Here is a 21760-nt window from a genome sequence, read left to right as displayed (position 1 = left end):
TGGGGATGCTGCAATGGTTGTGTGAAAAACAGTTGTAAGTCACATTTTTCAGTGCTGTTATAACTTTGAACAGTCACTAAATAAACTGTTGTTAAGTTGAGGACTGCTTGTATAGTCCAGAGTCACAGGAGGGAGGGGCTCTTTCCCAGAAGGCGGAGCTTGGAACACCTGGTGAGGAGGAGGAAGAGGCCAAGGCGGGCCCCTCCTTAGCAATTCGCAGCAAGTCACTTTTTTCAGTGTTGTTGTAACTTTGAACGGTCACTAAATGAACTGGTGTAAGTCGAGGACTACACACGCTCTTGAAAACGACTTAATAGTTTCAGAAGGAAGAGCCTACAGCATCAGCTTCCACACAATGTCCAATGCAAACTGGGCACCAAAGCTGAAAATCTGATTGAGGAAGTTTCCTTTTTTCTAATCAGATCACCACCTCGTTAGTGTCTCACCTCTGGAGAGATGGGTAGCATATAAATTTGATAAATATATCTTGCCCTCACCCTTCTGGTAGGGCACCAACTGGCACAGGGGTCCAAAAGCAGCATGCAACCATGGGGGTGGTTCGTGACCTGAGGGTGCCTCCCCACCACCTTTTTTTATTTTTAAATGCTCTCTAACTACAGTAGTGGCCAAAATTGTGGAAACCTTTTGGGAAAAAGGTACAGTAGAAATGCCACCTTTGGTTAAGTTTCCATCCATTTTTTTTTCTAATTTCTTTATAACTGTAGCCTTGTTCACTTAATAATACTATTTTACATCGCTTTCTGGGCAACCGGTCAACTCTTTGCACCATTACTGTAATTTTATTACGTTTTAGAAGCTCACTAAACGAAAGAACACAAAAAAATCCAACCAACTAGATTGTGATTTCATAACACACTGACAAATGTCCTCCTCTCGGCTTCAATACATGACATCAATAAATTGAATCCTACCGTGATTTGATTGGCTCATGGCCAAAACAAGATGACACCCAATTGACTCTCTAAACACTCCTGCTCATTGGCTACAATCAGATGAAGTAAAGCTACCTGATATCAACCTAAGCAAGTTGTGCTTCCTTTTTCTGGTTATTTGGCTATAACTTTTCATAGCACACAGTACAGATAATTGAACAAACTTTGTTGCATTGCATTCTTGATTAAATTATCTTTCCATTGATATATAATTTTATGGTACTACTCCAAAAAAAGTGGTGTTATTAGCCATTAAACCTCAAAAATACACTTTTCCCAAAAAGTTTCCACAATTTTGGCCACTATTGTATGTCTCTTTGTAAATGGCTGTATAGATTTTATCTATAAACCTCCCAGTCGCTCAGATGAGATGGATAGCGTATAGATTTGATAAATAAAAATAAATTTGTAGCACTGACTGCACCTCCTCTTTTAGACTAGGTTTTCTTCTAGTCCTTGCTGGAATATGACACACAATTTATTTTATTTTATTTATTAAAATGAGAAACCACCCATTTGGGTGGTATACAAGTAAAATATTAAAATATTTAACCTTTTCTCATGTGCTCTACAATTCTATGCACTCCAGCCACCAATGGGGATAATTGTTGTATAATTGGAAAAAGGAATCTACTTTGTTAGTGGCCAATCAAACCCTTTTAATAAAAAGAAAGTGTTTGGTCTTTTTATACTGAAGTACTCTCCAGCCCTTAAGCTCAGATTAATGCTACTTAAAAACTGGCATCAGGTTTCTAGTCATCAGCAGAAGACAGCCAATGTTGTATAGACCAGGGGTCCTCAACCCTGGCCACTTTAAGACATGTGGACTTCAACTCCCAGAATTCCTCAGCCAGCATTGAGGACCCCTGGTATAGACAATCCTCGACTTATGACCAAAATTTCCACTGCAAAGCAAGGCAATTGTTAACTGAATTTTGTCCCTTTTTTGACCTTTCTTTGCCACCAGTGAATCGCTGCAGTTAAGCGAATCATGGGGACATTAAGTGCATCTGGCAAGATTATAAATGGTGGTCATGTGACCGTGGGACAGGGCAACTCTCATAAACACACACCCTAATTTTGACCACATAAATGACCAGGGGGACGCTGCAACGGTGCCAAGTGCGAAAAACCATCACGGATCGCTTCCCCGCCCCAGTTCCACTGTAACTTCGAACAGTCACTAAATGAATGGTTGCAAGTCGAGGACTATTTGATTTCCAAGTGGGTTTTTCTTTTTACAGGTATGCATGTTGATCTCTCTCTTCAACCCGAAATGGTATAGGGTTTCCTGCCTGAGCAGGGGGTTGGACTAGATGACCTCCAAGGTCCCTTCCTACTACTACTACTACTACTACTACTACTACTACTATTATTACTACTACTACTAATCTGCCCTCTCTGAAGCAAGACCCGAAAAGGCCACCGGTGGATTCCTAACGTGGCTTCTCCATAAGCAGCAAGGCCACCTATTCCGAACGAGCCGGAAGAATCCCGAATCCATGGCAGGGAAAGGCACTAACCTGAGGCACCTTGTCTACCAGCTTGTACCAGGTCCACTGGATGACAGGAGGGTAAGAATTGCATTTGCAAGTCAGCGTTGCTATGTCCCCTTCCGTGCCGTGTTCCATCTTCTTGTAAGCCGTCACGTGGGGGGCAACTGCAGAAGGATATCAGAAAAGCCAACAGAGGCAATCAGCTCCACGAGCCGGAGGAGAGGCTGATTAAGCAAACACTCTGGGCCTATAAACTCATCCATCGTGAACAGGCCTTGGCAGCAGGTGACAAACATTTGGCTCCTTTCTTGGCAAGGGACAGGGGTAGGCAACCTTGGCTCTTTTATGACTCGCGGATTTCAACTCCCAGAATTCCTGAGCCACTGGGAGCTGAAGTCCACGAGTCATAAAAGTCCACGAGCCAAGGTTGCCTACCCCTGGTCTGGGATTTAGTTCTTGGGGACAGACATGCACAAGGCTGGGCAGTGATGGCGAACCTTTTAGAGACTGAGTGCCCAAACTGCAACCCAAAACCCACTTATGCATCGTCCAGTGCCGGGTGGGTGCGGCCCATTGGGTGGGCGTGGCTGCAGTAGTAACGGCAGACTGGCTGGGACTAAAAAGTTCAATCAATCAATTCCAACTTTGCGAGATCTTTTTTTTCCCCTGCGAGAAGTTGAAATTGACTGACTGAACCTTTTTTTTTTTTTGCACACGGCGGCAGAGGCCTAAAGCGAAAAGGTTTTATAAAACCCAGCTGAAGGCCTAGGACTGGGACGACAGTGCGCGTGCCCCACAGAGAGGGCTCTGAGTGCCGCCTCTGGCACCCGTGCCATAGGTTCACCACCACTGACATAGGAGTTCATTTAGCAATAGCAAGAGCACTTAAGACTTATATACCGCTTCCGAGTGCTTTACTGCCCTCTCTCTAAGCAGTCTACTGAGTTAGCGTATTGCCCACAACAATCTGGGTCCTCGTTTTACTGACTTCAGAAGGATGGGAAGCTGAGTCAACCTCGAGCCGGTCAGAATCGAACTGCTGGCAGTGGGCAGTGAGTTAGCCTGCAATATTGCCTTTTCATCACTGCACCACCGGGGCTCCTTTCTTTCCCAGACTATAGTGGAAGCTAGGGGAACCGACGAGCCGTGGCTCGTTCCCCATGGATTGGACAACAGAAACTCCTTCACCTGGCAGTCAGCGGAGTCTACCTGCAAACTGCATCCTAACTAGCTCATTATCATAACAGCTTCCCCCAATTTAGCCTCCTCGGGATGTATCCAGTTACGAACCCCACAATTCCAGTATGGAAACTGCAATCCGATTTACCTACAGCAGGGTTTCTGAACTGTGGCGACTTTAAGATGCCTGGACTTCAACTCCCAGCTCCCATGGCTGGCTGGGGAATTCTGGGAGTTGAAGTCCATGTGTCTTAAACTTGCCAAGGTTGGGAAAGCATGACGGTGGTGGCGAACCTATGGCACGCGTGCCAGAGGCGGCACTCAGAGCCCTCTCTGTGGGCATGCGCGCCGTTGCCCCAGTAGAGTTTGCCAGAGTAGCGAGCATGTGGCGTTTGGAAGCGACAGGGCAGGAAGTGAGAGAGCAAGTGGCGTTGATCCCCCGAGGATGCCCCGGAGATGGCGAGGGACTGGCCCCCGCTGCCCTGGCCTCAGCCATGCTCATCCAGTCTGCCATGACCACTGCAGCTACGCCCTCCCAGTGGGGCACGCCCCCCCCCCGAGGGCACCACAGTGCTGATGCAGCCCTGGCACTTTGTGATAAATAAGTGGGTTTTGGGTTGCAGTTTGGGCACTTGGTCTCTAAAAGGTTCTCCATCACTGACCTAGAGGATACCTGGCCAGTTTACATCAACAGAAACAGACTTCCACAAAAGTTTGCTTGCTATACCTGGAAATGCTCCGATTTCCTAGAGACAAATATTTGGGTACTTTTGTGGTCCCCTCCAGGTGATGAAAAATGGGCAGCACCAGCACTTATAAACTGCTTCACGGTACTTTACAACAGGGGTCTCCAGCCTGTGGTCCCTGGCCACCTATTGGCCACTGGGCTATAGGAATGGCTAGCGAGTGCACGCACATTTATGTGAAGCCCCCACTTGTGCTAGCCCCACCGTGTGAGACCTAGAGGCCCTGTTTGCACATGTGTGCGGGCACTAGCAGCCCATTTGTGCACATGCATGAGTGCTGGTGGCCCATTTGCCGAGGTGGCACAGCAGTTAGAGTGCAGTACTGCAGGCCACTTTAGCTAACTGTGTTCAGTAGGTCAGCGGTTCAAATCTCACCGGCTCAAGGTTGATTCAGCCTTCCATCCTTCCGGGGTAGGTAAAATGAGGACCCAGATTGTTGGGGGCAATGTAAATATAAATATATATATATATATATATATATATATTATATATATATAATATATATATATATATATATATATACATTGCTTACTGGTGTACACCGCTTAGAGAGTGCTTGCATTTAAAGCGGTATATAAGTCTCATTAAATAAATAAATAAATAAATTTGTGCACGTGCATGGGAGCTAGCGGCCTGTTTACATGTGCACAGGTGCCGGTGCCACCACCAGTGCTGCTGTGGGTCTGCACGGACCGCTTGCACATGCGCATGGGTGTTAGCACCACTGCCGCACGCATACCTGTTTGCGCATGTGTGCATGCACGTGCACATTTCCCTGCTCCTCCCTTTCCCTCTGGGACACCAACCCCGGAAAGGCTGGGGAGCTCTGCTTTACAGCCCTCTCTAAGCTGTCTACATATTGCCCACAACAGTCTGGATCCTCATTTTACTGACCTCCAGAAGGATGGAAGGCTGATTCAACCTTGAGCCGGTCAGGATCGAACTGCTGGCAGTGGGCAGTGAGTTAGCCTGCAATACTGCTTTTTAACCACTGCACCACCAGGGCTCCTTTCTTTCTCAGACTAGAGAGGAAGTTAGGGGAACCAAGGAGCAGTGGCTCGTTCCTCATGGATTTGACAACAGGAAGCCCTTCTCCTCTATGTAAATGAACAGGGGAAAAAAGCAGAGGACTGAAGCGTCCACAGGTTGAAGTTACCTTTCACATACACTGTTGCTCTTGAGATGGGTGTGGTGTTAAAGACGCAGTGGTACTCTCCTGAGGTTTCGTGATCCACTTTGGGGATCCTAGGATTCAAACACACACACACAAGCTCACACATACACCAGGAGGTAACAAGTAGAACACACAAAACCATTAGAGCAGGAGAATTGGGAATGGATATTGTCAACTACCACTTCACTCAGCAAACGCAAGGGTCATGGAGTAAGAGGATACCAAGGTAATGCTTTAAAACAGCGGTTCTCAACCTTTGTGTGACAGCGACCCCTGTCACACGCATGCGCGGCACCGCCCCCATGCGGATCGCGTTGTTTGGCGACCCCCGTAAAATGGTCGTTCGACCCCAAATGGGGTCGCGACCCATAGGTTGAGAACCGCTGCTTTAAAAGCTAACCAGCTGATGTAACGTGAGATGTGTGATGTAATGGGAATGGTTCAGCAGGGTCTATTCCCTTTAAGAGCCAGCTGAGTCTGTGTCCCTTTAAGAGCCATTATATCAAAGGAAGGCTCTGGTGCTGTGTTCTCTCTCTTCTGTTTCCTGCTGTAATTGTGGTTTGTTGGATCCTGCTGTATTACAACGTGTGTGTATATTGTTCCTGGTGTATGATATTGTAGATAGTGTAAGATAAACCACCATTTAATATAAACCACTGTTTACTGTGTTTACTCCTGGGTTATCTCGCATAATAAGACTGTGCACGCTCTGACAGATGAGCTACATTCCAGCATCATCCAGGAGAAAACAAAATACTAGGAAAAGCTGGATTAGATTTAGGACACATACCTAAACTCTGCTGATTAAAACACCTAATTATAATTTTCTGGGACAAGCCTGGAATCTTGAGAGGAAAAGTTCCAGGAAGCCATCACAATCAAACAACAGAATGAACAGAACAATCGTGATTGTCCAAGAATCTTCCACATATAGATGAAGCTGAAGAAGGCAAATAGCAAATCAATCACTCCTTCTAGGATGGTGTGTCTTGTTTAATGCACAGGGCACTGGCACAAAGATAATCAGATTGGCAAATTTCTATTAATTGCCCGTCTGGTGGAATACCACGTTTTCCAAGGGATTTCTCTTTGTTTTAATTAAGCCTGATCAGAAATTAACACAAGTAGTCAACTCACAGCCATCCATTGGTCCAAAGTACTGAAAAATGTGCAACCAGTCCTTGTGCTTATGACCAATGCAAGCCATGCCATCAAAATTTGGTTGCTTGGCTTGTATTTACATTTATAGCCTCCTAGGGTCATATGCTCCCCATTTACGACCTCCCCAGCCTGCCTTCCCTTTGCTTGAAGACTGCATGACTCACTCAATGACGGCTGTGACTCGCTGAACCGTGGCAAAAAAAAAAGGTCTTACATTTGGGCATGACTCATTCAACAGCTGCTCTGCTGAACAACAGAAATTCTGGTCTCACTTGTGGCCATACATTGAAGACTATATGTATTATACAGCTACCCTTCTGGCTGTTAAGTGGCTAGCAGAAGTGTATGTCTCTCTTTTCAGTAGAGGTAGTCCTCGACTTACGACCACAACTCGGCCCAAAATTTATGATGCTAAGTGAAACATTTGTGAGATGAGTTTTGCCCCGTTTTACAACTTTCCTTGCCATAGTTCTTAAGTGCATCACTGCAGCGGTTAAGTTAGTAGTATGGTTATTAAGTGAATCTGGCTTCCCTCATTGATTTTTACTTAATAATAATAATTATAAAGTTGGAAAGGACCTTGGAGGTTATCTAGTCCAACCCCCTGCTCAGGCAGGAAACCCTATTCTATTTCAGACAAATGGCTGTCCAGTCTCTTCTTAAAATCCTCCAGTGTTGGAGCATTCACCGCTTCTGGAGGCAGGTTGTTCCACTGGTTAATTGTTCCAACTGTCGGGAAGTTTCTTCTTAGTTATAGGTTGCTTCTCTCCTTGACTAGTTTCCATTGTCAGGTCACAAAAAGCTGATCACAGGACCCCGGGACACTACAACTATCATAAATATGAGCCAGTTGCCAAGCGTCCTAATTTTGATCACATGACCGGGGGGGGGGGGGTTGTGCCACAATGGTCATTAAGCGTAAAAAATAGACTTGTCACTTTTTTTAAATGCTACTGTAACTTCAAATGAACTGTTGTAAGTCAAGGACTACCTCTATATCTTTAAATACTGTGGGCTTTTGCAGTACTTAGTTGGATTAAAAAAGAAAAAAAAACAATTATTTTGCACTCTGCGTTTCCCCATTTCTGTGTTACGCCTGCCACTAAGTGAGACACTGTTCTCAGCTGAAGGATACCTGCCTATTCCCACCTCCTTTCTAATTTGGAAAGAAGCTAGTCCTGCCCAACGTTTAAGCACCAGAGATTTCTGTGCAGTGACAATCAGCGAAGAATTAGGCTTTCTGCAGGCAATGCAAATATTTCAGGCTTGTTGTTAAGCTAATGCGTACAATTCGTTACTCCCATCCCCACCCTACTAGCAAGATTCTAGGGAGAGGAGGAAGGAACGGGTTGTTAACTTCTTTGGGTTGTTAACTTCTTTAAGTGCCGAGGGCAGAGTATAATCCGATGCATACTTTCTAGGAGATAATCTCCATTCAACAATTTACTTCCGAGTGAAATCAAATTTTTGTTTTGTTTACTGTAAAAAATGATTCCACTGAACATTGTTAACGTGGGCCAAAGGAGCTGGCTTCTTCATTTTGCATTTGGAGGAAATATTCCATTTGGAGAAGCTGCTGATCTGAGATACATACTTTTTTTTTTTTTGAAGATTTTTATCCCATATTTTCTTTCAGATACAACTCAAGGCGATGAACATACAAATATTTCTTCCTCCTCCTCCTCCTTTCTCCACAACAACCCTGTGAAGTGGATTGGGATGATAAAATGTGACTGGCCCAAAGTCACCCAGCCAGTTTTTCATGGCTAAGGTGGGACTAGAACTCACTGTCTCCTGGTGATTGGCCCAAACTCACCCAGTTGGTTTCATGTCTAAGGCGGGACTAGAACTCACCGTCTCCTGGTGATTGGCCCAAAGTCACCTAGTCGGTTTCATTCCTAAGGTGGGACTAGAACTCTGTCTCCCAGTTTCTAGGCTAGCACCTGAACCCTTACACCAAACTGGTTCTGATACTTAACTCATGTATGATTTATTCAAAGTCACCTACATGTATGAGGTAAAATCCAGAGCGGTCTTATTGGACTCAAGCGTCTTCTTTCCTTTCATCCAGTAATTGCCTTTGATAGGTGTTGGTGGGTCACTTATGTTACATGAAATAATCACGTTCGATCCAGCAGTTACTTCAGGAGAGGTTGAGATTTGGGGCCCTGATTGTTAAGAAGAAAACGAAACCAGGTTAGGATGTCATGAACGTGTCGGCATGTTTTAGCACAGGGGTTCTCAACCCTGGCCACTTTGCTGGCTGAGGAATTCTGGGAGTTGAAGTCCACAAGTCTTAAAGTGGCCAAGGTTGAGAAGCCCTGTTTTAGCACCTCTGAAAAGAAGTGAAGAACCCTGGGTTTTGACACAAGGTTCGATCACCTCACCCGCGTGCCTAAAAAAAAAAAGCAGCTGGGCCGCTAACTGCGTTTAATCCTTATCATTAAGATCAAGGCTGTGAGGTTTTAACCATGCGGCCAGTTGTACAAATCATGAAACACCACACATAAAACTATCCCATGGATTTGAAGGGAAAGAGATTAGGAAGCAGAGATAACAGTAATTTCTAAGCAGCACATCACCTTTTAAGCACATCATTATTCTAATGTGAACTAATAACAAATACAACTACTGGAATAAAGAAAATAGTGTATCTATGCATACAGACCGCTGAATTGTTGAAAACATTCTGGGTGCTTTATTTGTTGTTTTGGAGTCAATATATTTGCTTTATTTTTTTTCCCTGCTTAAACACACGTGCACATTCGTCTCCTTTCTGAACAATCACCATAGAGAAACATCTAGTTCCATTCTCTCTCTCTCTCTCTCTCTCTCTCTCTCTCTCTCACTCTCTCACTCACTCAGGAATATTTTGATAAAAATGGCTGTATACAGGTAGTACTCGACTTATGACCACAGCTGAACCCAAAGTTTCCATTGCTAAGCAAGATAGTTGTTAAGTGAGTTTTGTCCCATTTGACCATCTTTCTTGCCACGGCAGTTGTTAAATTAGTAACACAGGTTGTTAAGTGAAGGTGACTCTGCTTGTCAGAAGGCTGCAAACGCCGATCACGTGAGTCCAGAACACTGCAGGTCATAAATGCATGCCAGTTGCCAAGCATCCAAATTTTGATGGGGGATACAAGCAACGGTCATGCGACAAATGTCTTATCCCTTTTTTCATCGTCGTTGTAACTTCAAATGGTCATTAAATGAATCATTGTAAGCCGAGGGCCACCTGTCGCTCAAATCTTAAGCCAGGAGCAGAAATTGCATTTAGGATCTTAAGCCAGCTCAAGAAGAGAAATAAAGGGAGAAATTGGCAGCCTCTAAGTGGGATCGTCCCCACTTTAAGCCCAGCTCAACCACAGAGACTCTGGAAACGGCAAATTTCCTATAGACTTCTTTGCCTACCTAGGAAAGGCTTGGGCTTAGTGAGAAATGCAAGGATTAATAACGGCAGAAGGCAGTGTGCAGAAAGTCCACAACGTGCAAGCACAATGGAGCCCAAAATTTCTGCTGCTAAGTAAGCCACTTGGTTAAGTGAGATGGGGCGTTGGTCTTACCTGAACGCTTTTCTCAGTACGGAGATGGATAATCCACGGATGGGTTTTCTCTGTCTGCCTGCTCTTGAGACCAAGTAGCCAAAGCTTGACACGCCCCCACTTCCTGTGGAGTCCATTCTTAACGAGGGCGAATTGGCTGATGATTGACGAGGTATTGGCTCTCAGCTCCCTACTAGCGGCCTGCTGGCCTTGGGGTGGGTGTGGATTATCCATCTCCGTACTGAGAAAAGGCGCTCAGGTAAGACCAACGCCCCTTCTCCAGTACAGGAGATGGATAATCCACGGATGGGACGTACCAAAGCCTCACTGTCCCAAGGGGTGGGAAACAGATAAGGCCGGTAGATTGATCTCTGAGACAACTTGCTGGAGGACCCTCCTACCAAAGGAGGCGTCCGCCGATGCAAAGCGGTCTATCTTGTAGTGTCGTATAAACGGGGAAGGCGAGGACCATGTCGCGGCCCTGCAAACTTCCTCGATTGACGCCTGGGTAGCCCATGCCGCCGAAGTTGCAGCGCTTCGGGTGGAATGGGCTGTGAGATGACTTGGGGGCGGCAGGGATGATACATTGTAAGCTTCTGCGATACAGCTTCGGATCCACCTTCCAATGGTGCCCGCGGAAACTTTCCGCCCCAAGGTGCCCGCTTGGAAGGACACAAATAGGGCCTCCGATTTGCGGAAGGGTTCTGTACGCTTTATATAACGCCGCAAGGCTCTGCGGACGTCCAATGTATGCCACTGCCGCTCCCGGTCATGTGTTGGATTTGGACAGAAGTTTGGGAGAATTACTTCCTGTGTCCTGTGAAAGAGTGAATTCACCTTCGGTATGAAGGCAGGATCTAACCTAAGGACCACCCTGTCCTTGTGGAAAATGCATAGGTCGTTTCTGACTGACAGTGCGGCCAGTTCCGAAATTCGTCTGGCCGATGTGATGGCAATCAGGAACGCCACCTTTAGCGACAGGTGTCGCAAGGAAACGGTCGCCAATGGTTCAAATGGTGACCGAGTGAGTGCGTGAAGGACTCGCGGTAGTTCCCAGGACGGGTACCTGTGAATTACTGGAGGTCTGGTGTTATAGGCGCCCTTGATAAAGGCGCGGATCCTGGGGTGGTGAGCTAAGGGAACCGAATCCGTGCAGGTGAGGAGGGTGGACAAGGCCGCCACTTGCCTGCGGATGGTCGCGGGGGCGAGGCCTCTGTCTAGTCCCTCCAAGAGGTAATCTACTATCTGAGGGATGTAGAGTTTGTGTAAGTCAAACTGCCGTTCCCTGCACCAAAGGCAAAAATTTTTCCAAGTGGAGTCATAAATGCGGTTTGTTGCCGGACGGCGTGAAGCTTGAATTATGGTAATGGCCCCGGGAGAGAATAGTTCCTGTGCCATTATCTGGCGCTCAAGTGCCAGGCGGTCAGTTGTAACCATTGGGGTTCCGGGTGACTGATGGTTCCCTGGTGTAGGGACACTTGATGAGGGGGAATGTTCCATGGGGGCGACTGAGACAGGTTCATCAGGTCGGCGAACCACGGTCTCTGTGGCCAATATGGTGCTACTAGGATCACTTCTGCCCGCTCCTGAATCAGCTTTCGGATGACCGCCGGTATGAGTGGTAGTGGGGGAAAGGCATAAAGCAGACCCTGAGGCCACTGAGTTCTCAGAGCGTCCGTCCCCTCTGCTCGCGGGTTGAAGTAACGAGAGTAAAATCTGGGGAGCTGGGCATTGTCTGATGATGCGAACAGATCGAGGATCGGGTACCCGAACTTGCGGGAGATGTCTAGGAACAAGTTCGGGTGTAGCCCCCACTCCGAAGGGTCCACTGTGGTGCGGCTTAGGAAGTCCGCTTGCTGGTTGTTGACCCCCGATATGTGTTCCGCTTTTAGTGACTTCAGATTGGGCTCTACCCAGCTGAATAGGAGTCGTGACTCTGTCATCAGGGTTTTTGATCTGGTCCCCCCCTGCCGATTGATGTGCGCCTTGGCTGCTACGTTGTCTGTTAGGACTAGAACGTGGTGGCCTCTGATTCTGTCTTTGAATTGTTGCAAGGCTAGGTGGATAGCCCTGAGTTCTAGCCAGTTGATGTTGTTTCTCAGATCCGTGGCGGACCAACGTCCCTGTACAAACTGGGAGTCCAGATGGGCTCCCCAACCATACAGACTGGCGTCTGTAGTGATGGTAACTCTGACTGGTTCCTTGAAGGGTGACCCCTTGGTCACGGCCCGAGAGCACCACCAGCGTAGCGCCCTGCGGATTTGTGCCGTGACCCTGACTAGGTGGTTGGATGCGCTGGTGTTCTGCCGTTGGTACGGGAGCAGAAACCACTGTAGTTCCCGTAGGTGGAGCCTGGCCCAGGGTACAATGGCTATGGCCGATACCATCTTGCCCAATAATTGGGAAAGTGTTAGTATCGGAACTGAACGTTGCCTGTGAACCCAGCGAGCCAGTTCCCTGATGCCGGCCACCCGGTCTTGGGAGAGATAGACCATACAGTTGGTTGTGTCTATCATGGCCCCCAGATGCAGCAGCCTGGACGAGGGAACTGTCTGGCTCTTCTGAAAGTTTACTGAGAATCCGTGTAATTGGAGGACGCGAATGACGGTCCTTACGTCCGCCTGAGCTGTCTGTAGGGATGTTGCTTGGATTAGTATGTCGTCTAGGTAACATTGGACGCGTATTGGGATTTTTCTCAGTTTGGCGGCTACCGCTGCTAGTATCTTGGTAAATACCCTGGGTGCCGAAGATAGACCGAAGGGGAGAGCTCTGTATTGGAAGTGTTTTCCCCCGTAACAGAAACGTAGGAACCGGCGGTGGTTTGGGTGGATGGGGATGTGAAGGTAGGCTTCCGTGAGGTCTATCGATGCCAGGAAGTCTCCTTCTCTGATGCTTCCCAGGATGGACTGAAGGGATTGCATCTTGAATTTTTTGTATGTGATGTAGCGGTTGAGGTTTTTTAGGTCCAGGATTGCCCTCCATCCTCCTGAAGTCTTTGGAACCACGAAGAGGATGGAGTAAAATCCTCTGCCTCTGTATTCCGCTGGGACCGGTTCTATTGCTTGAATGTCCAACAGGTGTTGGATGGCCTCCTGCATGAGTTTGCGTTTGGTGGGGTTCCTGGAGACCGAGCAGTTGATGAGTCGGTCTGGGGGTGTGACCAGGAACTCCAGGGACAGCCCGGACTGGATGGTTTGTAGTACCCAGTTGTCCGTGGAGGTCTGCTCCCACTGGTGGAAGAAGTGAGCTAGTCTTCCTCCAATGGGTAGGTCTATGTAGGAGTCATTTTGTCTTCCGGTACGGACGACCCGTTCCACGAAAGGGTCGTCTCGACTGGTTTTGTTGTCTGGGCTGGAACCCCGGTCTGTCGTAGGGGCGGCCGTACGGTTTGTTCTGCCTGGGAGTGAATGGCTTGGGTGCCTGACTGATAGGCGTGGTTGTCGGTTGGCGAAAGGACTGCCTACGAAAGTAAGGTGTGGTACGTTTGTCTGACCTTTTGTTCAAGTGTGCCATGACCTTCCGCTTGTCTTTGTTCTCTACAAGATAGGGGTCCAAGGCCTCCCCAAACAGACCGTTGCTTGAGTAAGGGGCGGTCGCTAGCCGCCACTTAGCCTTGGTGTCAGCTTGCCAGTGTTTTAGCCATAGCATTCTCCTGGCAATTATGTTGGATGCTATGGATCTGGATGAAAAAATGGCCGATTGGAACGTTGCGTCTGCAGCGTATTCCGTGGCTGCTACCATCTTAGCCAGGTCCTGGTGTGTTCGTATGTCCTCCATAGGAACTATGGTTTGTAGTTGTTGCAACCAGATGAGGGTGGCCCGGACAAAAAAGGAGGCCGAGGTGGCTGCTTTGATGGCCCATGCCGCTGTCTGGTGGGTTTTGCGAAAGGCTTGTTCCCACTTTTTGTCATCTGCCTTAAGGGCCTCCACTAGGTCCCCAGCCATGGCTGTCTGGGAGACCAAGGGGGTCCAGGCTTCATCTACTTTAGGAATTTCTAAGGCCTCATTGAGGTCTGTGGCAGTGCTGTATAATTTTTTGTCCGTACCACTCACTGATGGGAAGGAAGCGGGAGAGTCCCATGGCTTCTTGATCCCTTTCAGGAAAATGGCGGGGCAAGGTATATGGTGTTGCGTTGTCACCTTTTCTACGAATACGGGTCTGGATGTGGTGGCCGGTGTCGCTTGCGGCTGAGAAAACTGATCCGTCCCCATGTCCGCAATGGCTGTGGCCTTGCGTAGTATCGTGAGGAAGCGGTTGGGATTAAATAATCCCCCTGAGGGGGGCTCAGGGGGAAGTTCCTCATCCTCTGACATAGAGATCCCAGGTTGATCCTCCTCTTGTGGTGAAGAATAACCACTCATGGAGGACTGGGCCGGGGAGACGGGTTCCTGAATGCCTGAGGACTCTGAGGGGAGTTCCGAGTGTGGCATGGCTGAGATGGAGGGCCCCTGGTCGTGGTGGGCGGAGCGCTGTGCTAGGGCTCGGTCCACCACTTTGGTTAATAGGGCCTCTAGCCGTCCATCTGCCCAGATGTCCCCTATGTCATTACCTTTGGGTGTGGTGACCGCAGGTGGAGAGTTGGACTCAGTGGTTGTGCCTGCCGCCGTGGTTGTTTGTTGGGCTGATGTAGATGGCGGATCCAGTGGTTGCGGTGTTCCTGGAATGGACCATGCGCTCTGGGTTGATGTGGATGGACCCAATGGTAATTCCATCTCGGTGGCCGCTATTTGAACCAATTCCAATTGGGCCTGCCTCTGCGCTCTGGAGAACTCCTTCTCCAGGGCCTGGTGCCTACGGCTGGCTTGCTTTTCCGCCAACTTGGAGGGCCTCTTGAGCGAGTGTTTTGTCTTCGCTTTGCACTTGCCTGCCGCCTTCTGGTCAGAAGGTGTGTTGCAGCCGTAATTGGGAGATGGAGGGGTCGTGCTCATGGATTGAGGCAACGAGGGTCCCTCCATTCCGCTTGAGCAGTCCCAGAAAAACTGAGAAGACGCTCAGGCAGGCAAGTATTGGCGGGAGCGAAATTGGAACAAGTACCAGGACTGTTCCCCTGATCACCCGACCACAACAAAAATATTCTCTCTGGGCTAAGGTCACGGTAGCTGAGGGAGGTACCGAAGGCACGTTTGGAACCACTCTTTGGGTTCCGCCCGGAGGCCTTAGGTGACCAGGCAACGTGCACCAGTAGAAAAAGGAAAAGGGAGGCAAAAAATATCAGTGGCGACCTCAAAAGGGTCTGTAGGCCTGACTTAATACACAGCAGGTATCAAATGGCGGTCACCTAGAGCGGAATTTATTCTTATTAATACTATTACTATTATACTAATAATAGGAACAACAACAATAATAAAATAATAATAATAACAACAACAACAACAATAATGGTGATGATGATAATATTGTGTGTTCTGTCTTTAGGCCTGTTGGCCCTGCAGTCGCTTAATTTTTAGCTTTAAAAAAAAATTTTTTTTTAATTATTATTATTATTATTATTAATGGAGCCCAAAATTTCTGCTGCTAAGTAAGCCACTTGGTTAAGTGAGATTTGCCCTATTTTACAAGTCTTCTTGCCACAGTTTCAAGTGAATCACTATAGTTCCGGGGTAGGCAACCTTGGCTCTTTTATGACTTGTGGGCTTCAACTCCCAGACTTCAACTTCCTGGCTGGCTCAGGAATTCTGGGAATTGAAGTCCACGAGTCATAAAAGAGCCAAGGTTGCCTACCCCTGCGTATAGTTCTTAAGTTAGTAACACAATTGCTGTGTGAATCTGGCCTCTCCATTGACTTTGCTTGTCAGAAGGTCTCAAACGGAGATCACGTGACCCCGGGACACGGTAACCGTCATAAGTATGAACCAGTTGCTAAGTGCATGAATTTTGATCACAAGATCACAAGTGTGATAAATGGTCATAAGTCACTTTTTTTCAGTGGCATTGTTAACTCTGAACGGTCCGGTCCCTAAATGAACTGTTGTAAGTCGAAGACTACCTGTATTAGCTCTCACCTGCCATGAAGGAGGATTTCTCACCTGGTGAGGAATAAGGTCAGTCACAAAGTCACAATGGTCATAGCTATTTTCTTGGCGTTTCTTTGAGAGAGAAACAATGGGACAAATGCACCCCAGTTCGTATGCATGGAATACCCAAGAACAGGAGTAGGCAACCTTGGCTCTTTTATGACTCGTGGACTTCGACTCCCAGAATTCCTGAGCCAGCATGGCTCAGCTTGGAAACCTCTCCCTTTCCCCTCAGCATGGCTGGCTCAGGAACTCTGGGAGCTGAAGTCTACCAGTCATAAAAGAGCCAAGGTTGCCTAGCCCTGCCCAAGAGGACTATGTGGCTATTTTCACGCTTTGTTTCTTTTGGATTTCAACAAATTAATGACCCTCCCCTAAACTGCAGGGAAACAGAATGAAATGTAGTGGGTGTGCAACTTACCCCCCCCCCAAAGGGCACTGGGCTTTCACTTCAACCTCTAAACCAGTGGTTCTCAACCTGTGGGTCGGGACCCCATTTGGGGTCGAACGATCATTTCACGGGGGTCGCCAAACAACACAGTCTGCCACTTTTTCCCCTTTTCCTTAGCTGTGCTACTCCCTTTTATTCTATTGGCTTTTGAAAGCCAATAGAATAGACTCTCTTGAATAGAGTCTAATTCTATTGGCTTTCAAAAGCCAATAGGAATTGTCCAGGCTGTCTCTGCCCTGCTGAGCCCGCCAAAATTCCCATTCTGCAAACGGTGCTGCACTAGTTGAGTAGTCCTCAACTTTTGACCGGTTCAGTAGTCCTCGACTTACGACCGGTTGGGGGGGGGGTCATGGCATTAAAAAGGTTGAGAACCACTGCTCTAAACAAAGATTTTGAGCACTGAAAGAAGTTTATCCAAGCCAACTGTCATATTTAATCACCATTTTCATTTCAAGAGAAATACTGCTATGAATATTTTCCCCGCCAATTCATCCATGGCAGCCATTTCCCATCAGACTGGGTATAAGATAAAACACCCTCCTGAGACGTGCCCTTCTAAAGATGTTTCCGTTTATCAAGAATTATTTCGTTTCGTTTTAAACGAGCCATGGATAGAACAGCTATTTGCAAACTTCCTTCAGTTAAGGAACAATTTCTCACAGAGAGACACCTTGAACGTCTACCAGTGAAGCTAGTCTACTGCAGAGGTTTTGAAGCATAGTCTATACAGCATGGACCTAGTTCATATGTTGCATTGGCTAGGCTGGCCAGGCTGCACCATTGCCTCATATGAACCCAGGAGATCTTAGCCTTGGGAATGGGAAAGTCATTCCTGATCTCATGAAGGAATCCTTGATCAAACTTTCAAGAGGCTTCGGGAGAATTTGAAAGCCAAGAGTGAAAATGTATAAAATGCATATAAATCCAAAACTGAAGCCCATAAATGCAAGTTCAGCATTTTAGCCATTGGCCCAGGGGTCCTCAAACCTGGCCACTTTAAGACTTGTGGACTTCAACTCCCAGAATTCCCCAGCCAGCCATGCATGGCTGCCTCTGGAATTCTGGAAGTTGAAGTCCACAAGTCTTAAAGTGGCCAGGTTTGAGGACCCCTGCGTTAGCTGCATCGTGGGTTATTTTTTTTTTTTCTGTTAAAAATTTGACTTGCAGCTCTGCGTATGGAAGGACAGCCGACTGGTCATTCCACAGCCAAGGAGAACTAAGCATATGACCTAGGTGGCAAAGAGGAAGTTTGGCCATCTCAGAAACAGTTGCCATTACAACAAGCACAAATACTGTTTGGACTCGCCCCACGGAAAATTGTGCTCCTTGTAAAGAGGGAAAGCAAAAAAAAAAAAAGCAAGCACAACCGTACAGATGCAGGAAGAAATATCAGAGCAGGAGAAGGAGGAAGAAGAGGAGGAGGAGGGGGGAGAAAAAAGAGGTTTGGAAATGACCGGTGGAAGCAGCGCCAAGGCAACCTGTTCTCTGTTTCTAATGGGAGCATCGGGGCGAGAGACGCAGCATTGCAATGGATCCCAAAAGGGCAGGATCATTTTAACGGAGAGGTGTGTTTGAGCAAGGCTACAGCAGATCCCTGTGGGATTCACAAGGGTTAGGAAACGGAGGTAACTAGAAGGTCGTGGGAAGCCACGGGACACGGGTAGAAGGAGAGGCGGGCGCAGGGACGGTAACGTTGGAGACATTTCGGTGTCCGCGGAAACGCCAACACTCAGGTCTGCCGCCACTCACGCTTAGTGACAATGACATTCGCCTGGGAGCGGATCCACTTGACTTTGGGGCTCTTCGACAAGTGGTTACGATCGGGGTCGTTGCTGGCCCAGCATTCGTACGTGCCAGAGTCTTCAATCCCCAGGTCAGTGATGGCGATAGTGCTGGAGGAGTGGTGCTGGTAGGTCGTGCTGATTTGGACCCGGTCCTGCCAGGCGCCATCCCACAGCTGTATGGCGGTTTCACTGGGAACTGCTCCTTCAAACCACCACTGGATTTCGGGGATGGGGCTGCCAATAGCCTCACAGTGCAGTTCCACACTTTCCTCTGTCAGTTTCTTTTGAGAGAGAGGTGACTTTATAAAGCCAGCTATGAGTTGAAGAGGCATTAGTACAAAGGGTTAGTGCAAAAAAAGAAAGAAAGAAAAAAAAGTGCATTCAAAAAAGAAAGATATTTCTGATTTTTAAAAAGGGATAATAGTAACTCACAGAGATATACCAATTTCTTAATTGGTTGCTTATATTGCAAGAAACAGAAAGTAATGAAAGCAGAACTTGGAAAGCTTCTCCTGCCTTGATGAATGGCTGAGGATGGACAAGTTTCTAACAAAAAAACAATATTAATATGTCCCATCCATATTCTTTGCCTATCATTTCATTCCATACAGCATTAATCTTGTGAACTCTCAAGCTTCCTCCTTCCGTTATATATTCAAGATGGACAGTATTTAATATTTATTTGTTATGTATATGTAGGGGTGTGGGTCTATACATATGTTGTATATAGTATGTTTAGGTATGTGTCATGTATGTGTTTCACTTTGAGAGTGGGCAACTAAATTTCATTTTTGATGTGTCCGTTGTGCCCACAGTAAAAAAATGTCAATAAAGGTTATCTTATCTTATCTCTTATTTTATCTCTACTCAGACTAAGATTTTTCTTTTTTTCTTTCTTTAAAAGGCGAAGCAGAACTCATTTACTCTTTGTTATTTAACTTTCATACTATGGAGGCTGCAATACTAATGTAGCTTAAATAAAGCAATATTGAATATTTATCAAACAACAGTTCAATCTCTGTGGCATCATCCTGTGTGGGGAAAAATGCATGGGCAGCAAACTGCCATGCTTCCCCCCCCCCCAACCTCATAACCTTTTGATACCCTTTGTCCTAATGAAGCAGCCAGAAGGTCATACCCTTTTGACTTAATACCTTACCTACCTAAATAGATAATATGCTTAAGTTACTTCCTATCTCTTCCTGCCTTTGTTAGTTCCTTCTCCTGTTTGCTCTTTACCTAATCTTTGACCATGTAATGTGTTACTAGAAAACAGTTGCTTAAATGAAGACATTTTCCCATGAAGAAACCTTTGTCAGCATTTAATGGTAAAGCCTATGTATGTAACAAGTATATAAGAAGCAATAAACTCAGAGTTTGTCAAGCTGTGTCTTGCAGCTTCAAACCTCTGCTCAAGACATGCCTGCGTCTTTTTCTTAGCGTCTTACAGTCGTGTCCTAAAGCAATTTGCAAATCAGGACCCTAAAAAAATTCACAGGCCATTACGGAGCACTCCAAAGAACCTTGTACACATGGAAAAGGCACGACCCAACCTTTTATTCATATGTTTGTAAGGCCATTATAGCATTATCAAAAAAGATAAGTTTGCTAGCCTTCATGAGTTTTTTCAAAGCATTAGCTTTCCATACAAGAGACTGCTTTCAGCAATAGATTCATAAGGAAGTCCTGGGACTGAGTATTTTGCCCCAGCGTAACACCTGCACAAAATAGTTTCTCAATTCTAATTTCGGATATAGTTATTGTGAGTACTGATGATGTGCAAATATATCATTACTGACACATTACTTGTTTACACCTTTGCTTCAAACATCAGTTCAGACTCTGTTTCTCTTCTCCAGGAAAGGGGAAAGGACAATAATGTAGATCGGGGGTCTTTGAACTTGGCCCTTTTATGACTTGTGGACTTCAACTCCCAGAATTCCTCAGCCAGCTGAGGAATTCTGGGAGTTGAAGTCCACAAATCATAAAAGGACCAAGTTTGAAGACCCCTGATGTAGGTAATTGAGGGAAAAGTGAATGAACAGCACATTCACAGTATTCTTTGCACCAAACACACCAAATCTCTCTCCTGTCAATGTGATTGGCGCAAACAACTTCAGCTTGTTCTCATAGAAAACCTGATCACTTTTTCTTTCCAGGTATGCAAAAGTACAACTATAAGGCCTTTCATAAAGAAGGTGCAAGTCACAAAGGAATATGTCCTCATTTGTACCGCACCAAAGAATTAGAATTTCTTTTTGCTTACCCTCACTTTAAATACAGGGTCAGCTGATCCAAAGTTGCTAATTCCTGGCTGTAGTGAGTGCACAGGTTTCCTTTAAAAGGCATGGATTAGGCTTACTCTTTCGGTACTAGCCAAACAGATTTGCTTTCAGGGCCTTTAAGATTGTCACTCACTAGGCAATACAACTATAGATACACATGACTTGCAAAATGTAATGCATGCCTTGCCTAAAGCAATTAGCATTCAAATCAAAACATGGCACAATTTAGCTGCCCCTACCAAGAAGGGCAGGAGAGCACCGCACTAATGAAGCAATTATATTTACAATGTATTTCTGTTGGGCTCAAAGTGTGCTCGCTTATTCTATCCGTTCCCTGTTAATGACGGTTCTGTCACCACAAGGATTTGCAAAAGGAGAAAGAGAAGCCGTGACTGAGATTTTGTGACAGGATGGGCTGAAGGCCTTTAAGAAGATTAGAAAGTGACAGGAAACGTGTGTGTGTGTGTGTGTGTGTGTGTGTGTGTGTGAAATCTCTTGTTTGTGCTGAAGTTGAAGGAACATTTCTAAATCAGCCATTCAGAATCTGGAATGATGTGGCACAGTGACAAATAAACACATTTGTTTCAAGGGTTGAGGCTGTTTTTTGTTTTTCAAAGTTAGATCCCTACTCCAAATGGCAACAAAACTCAGTATATTTGATTGAGGACTACCTGAAGAGAAGGAAAAAACCACCCCTGTTTATCCTCTCTAGTTTGCTGCAAGCCCTGCTGCTTAATTACTGCAGTGTGCAGATTATATAGTTCTCAACATAGGACAACTGGAATCAGAATTTCCATTGTTAAGCAAGGTGGTTCTTAAGCAAGTAGGGCCTGACTTTACGACCTTTCCGCTACAGTTATTAATCAAATCACTCTGATTGTTAAGTGAATCACCGGTTCATTAAGCAAATCCAGCCTCACCCATTGACTTTCCTTGTTGGAAGCCAGTTGAGTAAATCACAAATGCTGATT

The 21760-nt window shown here is 46.4% G+C and overlaps 1 protein-coding gene across 1 annotated transcript in view; it reads right to left on the bottom strand.

Moving 5' to 3' along the window:
* BSG (basigin (Ok blood group)) overlaps positions 1-21760 on the bottom strand; it is a 50494-nt gene that overhangs the window by 9946 nt on the left and 18788 nt on the right. Inside the window, exons 2-5 of the mRNA XM_039319249.1 lie at positions 18470-18817; positions 8718-8877; positions 5531-5619; positions 2477-2613 (exon numbers count right to left, since the gene is read on the bottom strand). Coding sequence (XP_039175183.1) covers positions 2477-2613; positions 5531-5619; positions 8718-8877; positions 18470-18817 — 734 coding nt within the window. The remainder of the gene's footprint in view (positions 1-2476; positions 2614-5530; positions 5620-8717; positions 8878-18469; positions 18818-21760) is intronic.

This window comes from Crotalus tigris, unplaced genomic scaffold, assembly GCF_016545835.1.
Source record: "Crotalus tigris isolate CLP2741 ecotype Arizona unplaced genomic scaffold, ASM1654583v1 scf7180000022970.308977840:1548163, whole genome shotgun sequence".
NCBI lineage: Eukaryota > Metazoa > Chordata > Lepidosauria > Squamata > Viperidae > Crotalus > Crotalus tigris.
The sequence above is the reverse complement of the archived record's forward strand: the minus strand, read 5'-3'. Positions and strand labels throughout refer to the sequence as shown.